Source organism: Nelumbo lutea, chromosome 1 (assembly GCF_056320005.1).
Source record: "Nelumbo lutea isolate HS-2025 chromosome 1, American lotus-T2T, whole genome shotgun sequence".
Lineage (NCBI taxonomy): Eukaryota > Viridiplantae > Streptophyta > Magnoliopsida > Proteales > Nelumbonaceae > Nelumbo > Nelumbo lutea.
Window position 1 is genome coordinate 174,553,328 of NC_142684.1, and position 16,855 is coordinate 174,570,182.

The 16,855-nt window shown below is 39.3% G+C and overlaps 1 protein-coding gene and 2 pseudogenes across 5 annotated transcripts; 1 reads left to right on the forward strand and 2 right to left on the reverse strand.

The window, feature by feature from the left end:
* Positions 1-651: 651 nt before the first annotated feature.
* Positions 652-12,040, reverse strand: LOC148879318 (uncharacterized). 5 transcript variants are annotated; one of them, XM_088960829.1, is made up of 13 exons: positions 11,280-12,001; positions 11,068-11,133; positions 10,487-10,816; positions 10,327-10,407; positions 10,165-10,245; positions 10,016-10,084; positions 7,617-7,649; positions 6,882-7,448; positions 6,737-6,805; positions 5,483-5,638; positions 3,532-3,748; positions 3,100-3,447; positions 652-1,260 (listed from the first exon to the last, which is right to left on the reverse strand). In XM_088960829.1, exons 1-13 carry the CDS (start codon positions 11,937-11,939, stop codon positions 1,145-1,147), a joined length of 2,793 nt encoding a protein of 930 aa, XP_088816955.1. In that variant the 5' UTR covers positions 11,940-12,001; the 3' UTR covers positions 652-1,144. The 5 variants fall into 5 exon arrangements, with proteins under 5 accessions (XP_088816955.1, XP_088816956.1, XP_088816957.1 ...); XM_088960830.1 differs by lacking the exon at positions 7,617-7,649 and having other exon boundaries at positions 11,280-12,040; XM_088960831.1 differs by lacking the exon at positions 10,165-10,245.
* Positions 1,336-2,309, forward strand: LOC148879319 (dof zinc finger protein 1 pseudogene; annotated as a pseudogene).
* A 958-nt stretch (positions 12,041-12,998) lies between the features above and the next one.
* LOC148879320 (ras-related protein RABF1 pseudogene) lies at positions 12,999-13,669 on the reverse strand (annotated as a pseudogene).
* Between the last annotated feature and the right edge of the window lie 3,186 nt (positions 13,670-16,855).

Sequence of the window (16,855 nt, forward strand, 5' to 3'; positions counted from 1 at the left end):
AATGTGGCCAGTTCCTGTGGTGTCAAAAAGTGTGTTCCCCACTGATATATTTGAACACACCACACCACCCCTGTGATATTCGGTACCGTGGTGGTTTGATGTTTTCCAAGAAACTGGGATTTGAATAATAGATTTTGTAGCTAATCAATGCTTAACATGTAAAAAGTGATGTGTTTTGAAACACGAGAAATGTTGACCCAACTTCAGTTGGTTCTGGAACATGCCACAACTTAAAAAATTGCATGGTCTCTGGTATGTTCTGAAATCGGCTGAAATGAGGTTTGAACAAAGTATCTTACACCCCTTGAACGATTTTGGTTTCATCTTGTAAATACGAGGCATACACTGCGAGTTGTAAATATGATGCCTGGGTTTCATAACCATATTGATAGTTGTGAGATTTGATTGATTGAAATTGCCTTGTTTTCCCCGATTTAGAACATGAGCAAATTGCCCGTTACCACGACTCAACACTCTTACGAATCTCATTGCTGCAAATATTCAAGTCAACGAGGATCCCATTAACGGGGATAGGAGGGCCCTTTTGGCAATTGATAAGTTAGTTATACTTCCATTTATAAAAAATTATTATCTTTCTTGCTTTGAGCATTGATAAGTTGGATAAATGAGGAATCAACACAAATTTCATTGTTTTCTATGACAACAATAATGAATTTGTTATGTTTTCTTTCTTTTCCCTTTTTTGTTTTGGGAAGGGAAGGGGAGTCCCAGTCTACAATGGTACATCTTAATTGGTCCCACCGTCTCAGTGCACCCAGCACTGACATCTTATACAAAAAATGAATACAATATAACAATGAAGTTCCAAAACCCATGCTACAACATTTTTCAAGAAAGAATGAGAAAACTACGTAAAAAAATCATTACCTCGACGGATCAAAACAAGCCTCGGCAACCACAACCAACATCTGGAACCGGAGCTACATTTTCTGAAACTGCATCTTTAATGGAAATAGCAACACGTGCATTCTGTTCTAATGGAGCCCTTTTCGTTCTTCGAAAGCCCGGGCGCTTTCCTAGTTTCCTTCTCCCATATAACAAACAGGTTTCTTCCAATTAGCTCTGTATGGAAAAACACTTGAATAGAGATGCTTGAATATGTTTACATTCTGCACCGACTTCCTCAATGACTGACAACCATGTAAGGTAATTTTGGAAGATCACAAGCTACCCTATTCACCCACAAGTTTGCAAGCGTGAGAAAGTAGTTTCTCCCATTCCATTCTATAAGTTTCATGCCTGGCGAATTTGATAAAATAGTAGCCAAAGTAAGATTATTTGCAAGTATATGAAAACTAGAAATTCTAAAATGTGATGAAAGGTATTTCTTCAATTTTTGGGGCACATGCCACCCGAGTAAAATTGAATGGATGTCAAGAATCAAAATCATTGTTGTTTTGAGTTATGATCTAGATATGCGTGTGTGATTTTTATTTTTATCATTTCATTTTTGTTGGGTTGTTTGGGCTCCAGGAGATTGAACTGGTGAAACCAATGGAGGAGGTGGTCTCTAATGCATGTTGGAGGCCTATGTTGGAGAGGAGAGCCAAAACTCAGAAAGAACAAGCCTTGAATTGTCCAAGGTGCAATTCAACAAACACCAAATTCTGTTATTACAACAACTATAGTCTTACTCAACCAAGATACTTCTGCTAGACTTGTAGAAGGTACTGGACTGAAGGTGGATCTCTCAGAAATGTTCCTGTTGGAGGAGGCTTAAGAAAGAACAAGAGATCTTCAAATTCGTCAGCTTCATCCTCCTCAAAAAAGTTGTCTGATCTAACCCCACCAACCAGCTCTACATCCTCTTCTCAAAACCTAAAGATCCAGAAAGGGCAAGACCTCAACCTGGCTTTCCCATCCACACAAGATTTCTAGGCTATCTCCGAATTTGCTCGAGTACCCAAGATTGAGACCACCACCAACGAAGACAGCCCTAACCCTTGTTCTTCTTCCACTGCTATACCTTCACTTTTGGCTCTTGAGTTGCTGATAAGTGGAATTACTTCAAGGGGGTTGAATTCTTTCATGCCGATGCCAAATCTAGATTTGAACTCGTTTTACCCAACTGGATTTTCTTTGCAGGATTTCAAGCCAAACCTTGGTTTTTTTCTTGATGGGTTTGGAGTTGGTGGTGGGCATGCCGGTATGGAAATCTCCAAGGAGTTCAAGAGAGTAGTGGCAGAATTTTATTTCCCTTTGAGGATCTGAAACAAGTCTAAAACACAAATGATATTGAGCAGAATAGAGGATAAGGAGATTCAACGTTGGGTGGAGGATCATGGTAAAGTAGAAGCTGAGGTGAAGAAAAAAAGAAAAAGAAAACCATAATTGCACGAGGAAAGGAAGAAACTGTTGTTTCTCTTCTTAAATGGCTGGTAACTTGTTTGGAGTTGTTCAGACTAACAAATGGGATACAAAGTTTTGTTTATTTCTTTTTCTTAATTATTTCTCTGTACTCTTTAGCCATTGTGAAGATTTGAAGCTCATTTTAGGTTGGCTTCAAAATGGGATACTGCTAGGGCAAGAAGAAAAGGTCCAGGAGAGCTGGGATTTATTTTTTCTTTAGTCCTGTTTCCTTTTGCAGGGCAAGACGACTAACTGCTTCTAGGGCTTGCACCAAGGCCTAAAATCATGCTTTCTCCTAACACAGGAGGAGCAAATGGGCACTAATAGTTTTTTCTTGTTTTTCTTGTAGGTAGCAAGAGCTTGTGAAATGTACGTGGAAACTGGTAACCTGTAAGGGGTCTGATGGACAGACAAAAAAATGACTTGTTAAATTTGTTTATTTCTATTTAACAAACAAGTATCTGTTATTATCTCAAAAAAAAAAAATCAAAATCATTGTTTGGGTGAGTCTCTCCTGGTAAGTACCAAAACCCAAAATTTATGATGTGATTCCGAGCATTCAATTTTACCAGTTACCAACCAAGAGCAGCCAGACCATCTTTTTTCTTATTTTTATTTTTATTTTTTTATTGGGGGGGGGGGGGGTTAAAGTTTTCATCACTTCTGCATACCTGTAAAAATGTACATACAGCAGAACCAAACCTAAAGCACAATTTGAAGAATCATTACCTGGTACCATTGCTAAGGATAATCCTGATAGCTGACAAACTGATTTCCACTGAGCAAGAAGATGGTTTTGAAGGGACAGTTCATCAAGATCACGAACAGACTTGATTGATTCTAACAATGTCAGGGCAGTTCCTTCACATCCACATTTGGTTGTATTGGATAGAGACTGGAGAGCTTCTTCTAGACCTGAATTTGACCATAAAGCGATGCACTCCTCTAAAGGAGTGAATATATCAGATGGGCTCACAAGACTAGAAAGTATCCAAGGCTTGTGAACTGTTGTTGCTGACACTCTTAGAACTTCAACCACTCTATAAATTTCTCCAAGGGCAAGTACATATCTCTGGCCTGGACTACTTGTACGGTATTAGAAAAGACACATAAAGCTAAAACTAATCAAGAAGAGGATTGTTGCAATTAAGTAAATAATACCTCGAGGTTCAGACAGTATTTTCTTATGCGCGTTCTTCTGCATTGACTGCTTCCAAATGAAGGCACTGTGTTTCAATTCTTCAGCACAAACTGAGATCATTTTTGACAATGTTGTAACATAATTGGATTGCTCTTCCATAGACCCCAGGGTCAACATTTTTAGAACAAAAAAGGTATGCTCAAAAAGTTCAATTGCTGAGCTCAAATCCTTCTCTGCCTGTTCATGACCGCTCAAGTTAGGTTAGGGAAAGTGTGTATACACATCAAATATCTTTTTTTTTATAAGTAGAAACATGCACATCAAATATCTTGACAATTCAATTAAAGTTCAATACCATTGGATAGCTAAAATAAGAATTGTAATTTCAATTAACTTGTGGAATCCTTTACTTAGGACCCCAGAACCCAACTGAGATCAATCCATATAGCTTGATATTAGTTCTGTAAGACCATTTATTTTCTATCTAAAATGAGATTTACATGATCTGGAAAAAATTAGGGGTGAGCAAGAAAAACCAAAAAACTGAAACCAAACCAGTCGGTTCCATATTTAAAAAAAAAACCGAAGGTACCGGTTCAGTTTCAGTTAACCAATATAGAAAACCCACAGTTAACCAAACCAACCAATATACATATATTTCTATATATTATAAATTAATAAAAATGCATTATATATTATATATAATGTATAATGTATAATATATAATATATTATTTATATATATATTTCAAGTTTTTTATTATATATTTTTATAACATATACCGACAAACCAAACCGCTAGTTAACCGATCAGCTTCGGTTCGGTTATTGGATTTCCATAAACCGGTAGTACCGGTTCGGTTTCAAAAATAGGCCCACACCAAACCGTGAGCACCCCTAGATACAATTTGGGTGAATTATGGCCAATTTCTATGTTTCTCCTATTAAGTATATGTATACAAGGAATCCACATCGCTTAGGCTGAACTCATGCAAAGGCCAAAGCGTGCAATTGGTGTGGCCCTCTTTGATATATTGCAATTTGCAACTATAAGTAGCCAGATCCAGATCTGAAAGACTTGAGGAAGAATATTGAGTCTCTCTCTCTCTCTTTCTCTCTCTGCATTGCAACTGAGCTTATCTCATCCTGTCTCTAAATAAGTGCCTTATTATCAGGTTTAAGTTTTATTTTGGTACAAACCACAATGAGAATTTGGTTTGCCTTGTTTTATTTAACGTATAAACTTAACAAATCTTTCAAAGGGCTTTGGAATGATTATACCATGAAGCTCTAGGATACATTTTCTTCAGTAACAGAGAAATATCATGCAAAACAAAAAAACCTTAAAGGTAGGAAAGGAAACTCAAGAGAGGGCTTTTATCACCAAAAAAGAAGCGTTAAATCAAGATTTACATTCCATAAGCCTTAATTTTGGTGTCTTGTTCAAATGGCTTGGTTTTGGTACCATTAAAAGTTTTTTAAAGTTATCTACCTAGCAAGGCAGCATCATCAACATCAACTTTCTTTTGTAATCGTCAGCATCATTGATATGAACAGATTTTTTTTTATAAGTAAAAAGAAAAAGCAAATACAACCTAGATAGGTGTTGAGAGAACACCTCCACATAAAGCTAAGGAACAACAACTTCCCAAACAATTTCCTATGGGAGACTTTTTAACCCAAATCCCAACCCAACACCCCTCCAAAAATCTTACAAGAACCAACCACCCCAAAAGAAACATAAAGACATATAAATTATCTGTTCCCTATCAAAGGGATAAACCTACTAACAGAATAAAAATCGCAAGAATGGATGAACTTATTTGACAGGGTTTGATTTTTATTCTTTTATTCCTTCTTTTGTGCATGAATGCAATCCATTGCAGCTTATGAACAAGTGGAGGTATTCTACTATTCATCTACAAACAAATCGTGTGCTCCAAATGGAACTCACTAAGATGAAGGGTCATACCAATGATATTCTTCTCAACAAGTGGTATTCTCTGTCAAGCACTTGAAACTCCTGTTCTTGCATAAATTCATCGACACAAATATTTCTTAGTGCATGCTCCTCTAAGAATGCTCCTTCAGAAACCACATTTTCCATATGCAAATTCTTATAAGCTACCTGAAATTAGGAAGAATGAAGAACCAAGACAATTTTTTGCAGAGTCAGTGCCAAGCAGTAAACCCTATTCTTTTAGGTCTTTTTTATTCAAATCACAATATTTTAACTCCTACAGGAATGACAGTGTTCCTTGCAGATTCAACGATTAATCCAGAATACATGAAAATTTTAAGCAAGTCAATATCTTTATAGAATAGGAATATATTAATAGAAGGAAAATGAACCCAAATATTAGTGTGGCAACCCAGGACCCTCAGGTGTAGGAGTGTATTTGGAAACAAAAAGAGAAATATTAAGTATGCTTTTCTGGACTTGTTGGTTATGGAGATTCTACACATGCTGAACTGCTATCCATACTACATGGGTTGAGAATGGGAAAGTTGTCATATTGCAGAAACATAGTGATGGAAGGGCATTTAGGAGTAGTAGTTGGTTGGATAAATAAAAATCTAGGGCTGTGGAAGTTTTCTGGAGCAGTTCGTTATGCAGATTGTACACATGCTGAACTGCTAGCCATACTACATGGACCGAGATTGGCAAGTTGCTACATTGCAGAAACATAATGATGGAAGGGAAATTGAGGGTAGTAGTTGGTTGGATAAATAGGGCTGTGGAAGTTGAGAAACAGCATAAAAGAATTGAAATATTTGAATAGGGAACTGCAAATGGCCTTTAAGTAGGCGTACAGATCAGCATAAAAGTCACTATACTGCAATAACATGGTGAGGGAAGAGGATTTGAGGGTAGTAGTTGGTTGGATAAATAAAAAATCTAGGACCATGGAACTTCACTAACAGCATAAAAGAATTGAAGTGCTTGAATAGGGAGCTGCAAATGGCCTTTATGTGGGTGTATAGATCAGCTAATGGCTTGGATGACTCATTAGCAAAAGTGCAAAACAAGGAGGAAGTAGGGAAAGCTTTTTCTGGGGTCGAATCTAATGCAATGGTCAAAAAATGGGTTGGGGGAATGCCAACCCTAATTGAGATCCTGACTAGCTGTTTTCCTTATATATATAACCCATTCTTTCATTCATTTAATAAAATGGCATCATAACTAATAAAAAATGAACCTAAATAACCAATTTCAACTACAAACCTGGATTTCCTCCAGGAGCTCTACTGCTTTTCCATCTTCACCAGAAAGAGCAGCAACCTTCTGAGCATTCTGGCAGTGCCCACATTTCACAAAATTAGGATTGTCAAAAATAAGAAAAAGATATGAAATATGAATTTTCACCAACCTTCAGACCATCAAGATGGTGAAGAGCAACAGCACATGTTTGATCCTTTAATCTAGTGTAGATATCCACAAAGTTCCTTAGTTTTGATCCCATGGTAATTTTTTCATCTGTATCCGTGATTCTGTAATTTTGATCTCCAGCTCTAGTTTCTGAGAAGGCATCTTTGAACTTGCAGGAATTCTTGTTGAAATCATCTTGTTCATTCACTAAATGTGAAATCATGTCATCATCTTGTACATTCAATAATTGCGAAATCATACCATCACCTTGTCCATTCACTAATTGTGAATTCATGCCCATTTGGGCTGAATTAAATCCATTTTCCAATGGTTCTTTAGTAGTATCAACAGTTGAAGGATGTTCAACCTGACTATATAAAGATGATATAAGATCATTGAAAGAAAGATGTGGACTGGAACCGTGACTATTGGTGCTGTTTCCTGCATAAATTTTTGGTTTGTAGGAAGATGCATTCTGAACATACATGGCATCATCAGAGTCCAGATTATCATTGCTAAAAAAGGACAGGGGCCAAACTTCCTGATGCCTACTCTGACCTCCATTTCCCTGTTAGGTAACTTGTTAATTTTTTGCTAAAAGGAAACAGAAGTGTAAAATCATGTTGTAACAAACTTTAGACTGCAATACAAATATTAAATGTATGTAAAACAAAAACTAAACAAGTAACAAAATCAGGAAACAGGAAGTGGACTAAAGAAGATAAAGAATCCTAACCTCCAATGCATTTATGACTAACCATCCCCCTGCCTGAAATGTAGAGAAGGTATTCATTATCGATCATGTTTCTATACTTCAGCCATCTTGTCCAAAACAGAAACATGTAGGAGGTGGCTTAGAAAGCATCTGAAGAGTTCTTTGGAAAATTAGTACTAGCATTGCATGTGTTCCTTTTTTTAAATTTTTACAAATAACAAAACTACAACCCACAAACAAGATGGAATATCTTGATTCCTTCCATCAACAGTTCCATCAAGCAGCCCTCAGATATCCACCCCTTCAGCAAAACCTTGTAATTGATTTTTATTTTTATTTTTTTGGATCAATAACAGAGATTTCATTAAATGATTAAAGACTGAAAATACACAGAAAGGGAGCTAAAATAGCTTAACTCCCCATAACTGTCACTAGACACCCAAAAAACAAAAACAATTACAGCTGAGCCCAAAAAACAGAACTCCTATTCACCCCTTGTCTAGCTAAGCCATCTGCAAAAGAGTTTGCACTTCTCCTTATCCATGTGCATTGAACTTCCATGTCTTTGGTCAACCATTTAAATTTCCTCTTTTCATTTCTGTAGCTCCATAATCTTGAGCTGTAGCTCCAAATCCCAAATCCTAACTTTCCCATTCTCGAGCCTGAGAGCTGGTGACAGAATGTGACTCCACTATTATATGTTGTGAGGTTATGGAAACACTCGCATTGTATCAGAATTTCATGACCTATAAGCAAGGTTCAAAGTATCAATACACCATGATACACCGGAAGGGGTGTATCAACACTTTGAACCATGCACACATAGTTTTTCTGGTTTTTTTTTTTCAAAAATAGGTCGGGGATCAGTCTTAGGCCTGCCTACTCCCTAAAAACATCCAAATTTCAAAAACCCCTTTATTTAGAGTATCAACACCCTGCCAATACGATATGATACACCCAATAGGAGGAATATCATGTTGAAATTTGAACCTTGCCAATAAGTTGACATCTTGTTCGAATGTCAGCATAGGCATATACTATTGCAGATTACCTTGCTAAGAGTGAGAGTTCAATACTAGCTTGTATTTTTGACCTTCAATCCATTTGTGCCATTTTTTATGGTTTTCTTTATTTGACTTTCTTGCAAAGGCCTGTTGGTCACAACCATCCCTCTTCTGAATTTTTTTTGTTCACCTGGTCCCTCTTTTTCACCTCTTCTCTTTTAGTAAGGCTTTGTATCTCTGTCCCTTTTCTCTGTCTCTTTTAATGTAATCCCTTTTTCATAATCAAAATGAGAGAAAGAGAGAGGGGTATGCCTCAATTAAAAGTTACTAATCACAATTTCTTCTAGATTTGACAACCCTAGAAGGAACAATTCCGAATGGAATCCCCTCCATTTGAGTAATGAGAAGGGAACAATACCAAAAAAACAGTTCCCCTCACTGACCAAACAAAGAAAATAGAAAGTTTAAAATACAGTAGAGGACCAATACAATCAGCCCAAATCTATAACCTCCCAAAGAGGCCCTCCAATCACTCATTCCCAAGCTAGGGCGTCTGGCAAAACATTGGCAGACCTTGTAACCCAGTTCCTGTTTAACAAACAATCCATTCTCTAATGATGTGTCTAAGTTCCAAAGGTCCATGGTCCATCATTACCAAATGACCCACTCAACCTTCATATTGTGTACCAATGCACCAAGCACTAAATCCTGCAATCTCAGTTCCATTAATGACATCATACTTGTCCTGTATCGATTTGCACAAGAATAATACATAACATGCTGATTTACATGTTAAAAGGAAATAGTCTGTGTTAATAATAAGTTGTTAATATAAGCTGTAGAAATTCGTACACCTGAGGACCTATAACATTCATATGTAACAGATGCTGTGTAAGAATCATCTCTGTTCCTTTACATCTCCATATGATAAGTATGTTAAAACAGAAACTCTTTTTTTTTAATGATTTATGTTAAAAAAGAAGCATTAGTATTTTGTATAACATAAACTACACTTTATTGTACTACACTTTGTAGAATGGAATGATGAAAGACAATATTTATGTAGCCAACCCCATACAGTTGGGACAAGGCTTAGATGATTATGATGAAAATAGTGCACTGTATAATCTCTCAATTTATCTTTTCTTGTATACTAAAAGATGTTGTCAGTTGCTTTTGATGCATACTTCTGTGTCCGTGTGTGCTTGCTGGTAGAGACACGCACAGAATATCTTAAAGATGAAGAGGGAATCTAAAATGCAAGATTTGAATAATTTCTTGTGGGACTATTAAATGAGGCTGTAACTCAGTAAAAATCCTTGGAATTTCAAATACCTCATCTCTTACAAATACAACTAAAAATATCATGCATGAAGCACCAAATTTTATAGAAGAAATAAAACAAATTATATCAACCTTGGTTTCACTGTCAAAAATGTGTACTTCCACTCCAGCACCAGAATGATCAGCACTTTGTTGTTCTTCCTAAAACCCAGAAAATGTATATGCTTTTCAAAGTTTAATTTTGGCCAGTGGCAATAATAAGCAAATGAAAAATTAATTACCTTTTTATCCACCTGGGTTTCACTGTCAAAAATGAGCACTTCCACTCCAGCACCAGAATGATCAGCACTTTGTTGTTCTTCCTAAAACCCAAAAAAATGTAATTGTTTTTCAAAGTTTAATTTTTTCCAGTGGCAATAATAAGCAAATGAAAAATTTATTACCTTTTTATCCACCTGGGTTTCACTGTCAAAAACGAGTACTTCCACTCCAGCACCAGAATGACCAGCACCTTGTTGTTCTTCCTAAAACCCAAAAAATGTATATGTTTTTCAAAGTTTAATTTGGCTAGTGGCAATAATAAGCAAATGAAAATTTACCTACCTTTTTCTCAGAAGAGCCATTTACAGTTCCATTTTCTGAAAAAGCATCCTTGAAGTCCCAGTAATTGTCAACAGAATTGATATCCCCATTGACAGAATGAGAATTTGATCCATTTACAGCTATAATCTGCTTGGATTGGGTGTTTGAAACCAAGATAGAACCATTCTGAATGAAAAAACTTGTCTCAAACCCGAGTCCATCGTCAAAATCAGCAGACTTGTTATGGGAAAACCCATCTTCTTTAACAAAAAATTCACACAACTCCTGTCCGTTGCTAAATCCAGATACATGTATAGATTCTTCGGGATTTTCCAATCTTTCCCCGTTAACCTTGTGATAAGTAAAAAGGCATCAGACTTGATTACCCAGAAAGAACCTACTTGATCACATCTTACAAGAAGTATAAACACATTTAAAGTGAGCAAACTGCATATAGGACGCCGTGAAAACGTGAGGGAGATTTAAATAGGTCCTATACTCTGTAATCTTCAGATAATGATCCCTCGATGCAACTGTAAGACAGCCATTACTGCCAAAAGATAGGCAGTATCCATCATAACTGGAAACTGAACAATACTCACCTGAAATTGTGAATCGATTTTTGTTGTTTCCACTTGAACCTCGAATAAATCATGAGCCTTTTCTGCCTAGCATAGAAGTTTACACTTTAGAAATATGAAAACCAAATGAAAAGATAATCAACTTATACTTAACAGAACTCACGAACGGCTTAAAAAGTAAACGCGAAAGATCAAAAAAAAAAAAAAAAGAGAAAGAGATAAATAAAAATCACCTGTACTGAGGAATTGTTATCTCCAACCTTGTTTTCAGAGAAGGCATCCTTGAATTCCCACCCCTCGTCATCAAAGTCACTGTTTTCATCTACAAAATTGGAAGTCGAGCCATTTTCAGTTCTGATCTGATCAACCTGACTGTACAAATTCACGAGAAGATCAGTAAGAGCAATGCTTGATCCAATATTGACAGGAGCAGCCGGTTTAGGAGAAAACATATCCATAGCAGCATTTGTTGAAGAATCAACAGAATCGGATTCTCTATCTTCCTCTCCAAAAAACGAAAGAGGCAAAGCTCCTCGAGGCTTCTCCCACCGTTTCTCAGAAACAGGCGAAGCCGAATGCTTCCCGTCTTCACCAAGGTTCGAGTCAGCTTCAGGGACTTTTGTCGAATGACCCGACAAAAAACCGAAAGGATCAAAGCTTTTCTCGGTTTGAAGGAAACCAGTAGGGTTTTGAGTGTGAAAGCCATTATATGGCTCAAATCCAAGTGAAGTTCCTATGGAATCCTGCTTCTGGGAGAAATTGTCCATGAAATCCCCCCAATTGTCATCTACTCTTGTGTTTTGACTGAAGCTGAGTGGTTGATCAGAGGGCGACACGAACTTGAAGTCTCCGAAACCCTCGTCATCGTCGTCCTCTACCTGGTTTTCCGGCATCGTTTCGTCTCTCTCTCTCTCTCTCTCTGAACAACGATGAATCAAAGACAGCTTTGATTTGTCTTATGTTTTATACGAGGCAAAGGGCAGGTGGTGCGTTGTGCGTGCTGTTCATGTTAGTGGGAACTGCGTAATAAAGCAAAGTTGTACCGACGCAGTTATTTTTGTTTTTTATTTAAAAATCTATTTTTAAATAGGGAAAATTATAGTAAGAGACGGATATATATTTAAATTATAGTAAGATGATGGAATACACTAAATTACCAAAATATCCCAATAAACTTTTTCTATTTTCTTTTTTTGCCCTTTTTCTCTTAAAACCTATTTAACCTATGGTTTTTCCTTTCTTATCTTCTTTTCCCCTCCCTCAAAGTCCTCTCTCATTCTTTCTCTCTCCCAACTCTCCGAAATGAAAGGACGGAAGAATTGATCTCCACTATCTTCAACTCTCATTCATAAACAGTTTTGCTTCGCCAATTAGAGAATTGATCTCCACTATCTTCAACTCTGCTCTTTCACTAAAAACGTAACAAACAGGACAATATCCAATAAAACATTCACTGTTATTTCTCTCTGCATTTTCAGGGTTAGGAAACCAACTATGAACTTGTGTTAATATGGCATCCGCTCTTTCTACCCAGGTTTGCATTACCGACCGATTGGCTTCCTCTCCTCTCGTTTGAGCTGCACTCAATAGTTGTTGTGTATGATCTCTCCTCGAAATTAAGATTTATGTGAGTTCATTAAGGTTGTTCATGTTCCTTCTGTAATGAAAAATATAACCAATCTGCTTCCTGACAGACATTTTTTTTTTAATCATACCGAAAACCCATTATAAATAGATCAAAGATAACAGGGTAAGTCACGATATAAACAAATTCAGAAGTACAGTGCAGAAGAAAGAGAGGTATTGGAATTCTGTAATCTGTAGTGCAATTGGTGTCCTTTCTGCAATCATGAAGAGGGAGCACGAGGCAACCTTTTAGCAATTTCCTCAAATAGCTGATTAATATTATCTGTTGTCTTTGTAGATGTCTCAATAAAGAACATCCCATTCTTCTATGCATGGTTCATACCATCTTCAATGGATACTTCTCGTTTTTCTTGGAGATCAGCTTTGTTCCTTACCAAAGCCAAGACAATATTGGTGCTCCCATGTTTTTGTAGCTCCTTAACCCAGTACTGAGCTTTGTTGAATGACTGTGGATTTGTTATGCCATACACAACTACTGCAACTGGAGCGAGAGGTAGCGGATCAAGGTGGAAGAGCAGTGCAGTGAAGATTGCTAGTGGATGGGATTGAGAGAGGTAGTGAGAGGTAGCGAATGAAGGAAGACAGATAACAGACAAGGCAGCGGAGGAAGATCAGTGCGAGGTAGAGCGGATGAGAGTGAAGCAACGAAGGCAAGCAGCTCCTCGGTAGTAAAGGGGGGGCCAGTGTAGCATATCTCTCTTGCCCTGCAGTGTCCCATATTTCAAACCTGACTGTTGTAGAATCTTGCAATGCTACTGTCTGATAAAAATGAAGCTCCAACAGTCACTTTGGATGATGGATCAAACTGTCCACGAACAAAACGAAGAGCAATATAGCTTTTGCCAACACCAGAGTCCCCTAAAAGCACCAGCTTCACTCGTAAATTTGTTGAGTCAGTTGCTTCAACATTATCAGAATTGAAACCATCCAACCGTCCAGAAGACGTGCTTTCTGGAAGGGAGGAGGAGCAACCCATGGCGCGGTGAGACCTGCCTGGTTCTTCTAGGGCTCTCGACAGACATTAGTACGCACTTTACCACTTCCATAAGGGGAGTTAACAAGATTTCCAACAAACTCATTTTGGTTTTTTTTTTTTGCCTTTTCATGAACTAAGTAGCAACAAAAATTTATCTCAAACTAAAGCAGCAGAGCATGTCTACGTATTGGAAATGATGGTTGCAGGATACTTATCTTAATGAATTCGCTCTCCAGTTGCAGAACGATGCATTTATCGGTAGGAAGTAATGCTCCACCACCTGCAGATCCTCTGATCCGACCAAACTGTTGATGTTCTGCACTACTGCTCGTTTGCCGTCTTAAATTCAACAATGGGTGTGTTGAAGCTTTGAAGTTTGAAGGATGGATGTGTTAACCCATTAACGGCCACCAACTTTGCTACAGTCATACCATACGTTGCTTCGATGCTGCTAAAGCTCTCCCCTGCATGCACTAAATACGATAAATAAACTGTCGTAATGCCATTACCAGTGTAATTGAAGCATGTGCACGACAACGGAATTAAAAGGCTCTGACCACTCCACAATCGTCCCTGGCCATCAATCCCATTAACGCTCCTGATCTGCTCTGCAATGGCCAGCCCACCATAGTCAATCGATATAGACTCGATTGTGTCTGCAACTCGAACCGTATAAGATTAGGGGAGAGAGAGAAAGGTGAAGGAACGGAAGGATAGTATCGGAAGGTCAGGGAAGATGAATAGTGTTTTTCTCGTCTAGATGTTACAAGGGTAGCATGGGGATTAAAAAATATTATAACCGCTTTTTTGGACGGAAGGCTAACAGAAGGGGTCTTTGTCTCACGGTCATAGTACAGAGGGGTGTTTGTCGCAAAACAAAGTACAAGGGGTCTTTGTCATAGACCCAATAGTACAGGGGGGTCTTTGTAATTTACCCAAAAAAAATCAATAAAACTCTGAAATTCTCTGATAGCCGGTTTTACATTTCAAACTTATAGGTAGAGGTGTAAAGTGGGTCGTCGGCACGGCCCGTGTGGCGTGCCACCCTTCCTATGAAAATTTTGGGGGTCGGCCCGGCATGGCCCATGGCCCAAGCCTGTGTGGGCCTATGGACCAAGCCTTGGTCCAAGTAGGGCCATGGACTGGGTCAAAGCTATTTTTTCCTATCTATTTAAAAAAATTGAAAAAAAGAACTTAAAATTTTAATTTTATATGAATTTTGATGTATACAATTGCTTATATATACAATAATTAAATAAATTAGTATAATAAAATTGAAAAAATTGTTTATTTTATTAATATATTATATACTATATGATGGAGGGAGATTTGACCCAACCCCTTGGCCATACGACACATGGAAGCAACCGAAAGTGCCCTAGCAGAAGCGCCAGCTCGGCACGACAACGGGCCCACAACCCGAGCTCCGAGGAAAAAAGTTTCGAGCTCCTCCAAAGGGGGAACCTACAAACCCGAGCTCTGAGTTGAAGAGTCCCGAGCTCTCCCTCCGAGGTCTTGAGCCTTACAAGGAGCACAAAAGGCAAAAAACCCGAACTGCCCACACAAGGGCAGTTCGGGCCATACTTCTATCCGAACTCAAGACCACCTCGCACACCACTTTGGCTCCAAGTCACCTGACTGAACAACCGTACCTGACGCCCAGGAAGCCCGTACACGGAGGCAGTGCACTTGATTGATTAGGGGTCCGACGCATGACAACCGCCCTCCAACGGCCACCTGCCACTGCCATCTCAGACGTGGCAGAGACGGCCCTGACAAGGAACAGTGGAGGTTCTGACACCCAAACTGGCAACTGGTAGAGGAAATGACACCCAATCTAGCAAAGGTAATGATACCCGAACTGGCAGAGGTATGGAAGTAAGTGTACAGGGTGATTATAAAAGACCCTCATCTCCCAAGGAAGGAGGTATGTTATTCTTGCGCTTTCTGGTCTCAGAATTTCCCCATTTCCTTTGCCTTCTGAAGAGCACTAACTTGAGCTTCGGAGTGTTCCAACTGGGTTCCTCCCCGGAAGTCTCTATTTTCTTCCTTGTTTCAGGCTCCTCCAATCTCATCAGAAGCGAGGTAACCGGCAGCTAGGACCGATCGGATTGCGCATCATCATTTGGCGTCGTCTGTGGGAACCTTTCAAAAAGCCTCTCTTATCATTTAACTCTCTCTCAAAGAAACCTTAGCTTCCATGGCTTCCTCCAGCAGCAACAGGCACAACGCCGACTTGAATGCTGTAGGGGAACACCCTTAGCCCGCCACTGTATGCATTGGACAATTCACCGTCCCCCTCTCAATGGACGGAATCCCTAGCCTCAATGCACCAAGCATTGTGGCACCTGTGAATGTTCCCATTCCCCTCCCTATCGAGACAACTTTCGCTGAACCTACTATTGTCCCTTTGGCGACTAGCCAAAACCAATTCAATGACTTGATGCAGTGCATGTGGGCAATTCAAGCCCAAATGCAGCAATTCCAGCAACATCAGCTCCATCAGCAGCAAGTACTGCACCACATTTCTCAGTATCACTATCAACAGCAGTTCCCCCAACTGCCTCTTAACCTACCACAACTCCCACCTCGGCACCCTGCTCTGAAGCTGGCCAAGCCCTCCCCTCAGGGCAGGTGCCCTCACCGAGGAGGAGCCTCCCAACTTCAGGACCCCTCCAAGAGCCAGGCCTCATCCCCAAGCAGGAGGGAAAAACTAATCACCCCCGTCTCGCAGCACACCGACGGATCAAGAACCTCCTTACCAGTCAAGTCAGCACCTCGTCACTATAAGTTCAAGCTCCCGCTCACAGAGAACCAGTTCGGCATCTTGGCATCAGACTACCAGCAGTCTGGGCCGACCAACCTTGGCAACACCGAGCCAAGTAGCGCCAACACCAGGCCCTCTAAGCAACAGCGAAGACGCCGACAAAGTCACCGAACTACCACCCGCATCCTGCCCGAGCTCCTAGGTAAAGAAGAAACAAGCTCGGACGAGGTAAAAGTTGCCCCTATTCTTTTAGTCCTTCCCCCTGTCATCAGAACTCCTTGTAGTCCCCATGCCCAAGGATTTCAAACTCCCTCCTCTAGACAAGTATGACGGGTTTTTTGACCCCAATGACCATGTCGATGCTTTCCAGTCCCAAATGCACCTGGCAAGGGCCAGTGAGTCTTGTATGTGTGTGGCAT

What these genes read in the sequence shown, in the direction of transcription:
- LOC148879318 (XM_088960829.1), bottom strand. Translation starts at nt 11,939, where the DNA reads ATGCCGGAAAACCAGGTAGAGGACGACGATGACGAGGGTTTCGGAGAC. An exon ending in ATAACAATTCCTCAGTACAG is followed by an intron (nt 11,134 to 11,279) that starts GTGATTTTTATT and finishes CTTCTATGCTAG; the next exon opens with GCAGAAAAGGCTCATGATTT. An exon ending in TAGTCATAAATGCATTGGAG is followed by an intron (nt 7,449 to 7,616) that starts GTTAGGATTCTT and finishes GTTACCTAACAG; the next exon opens with GGAAATGGAGGTCAGAGTAG.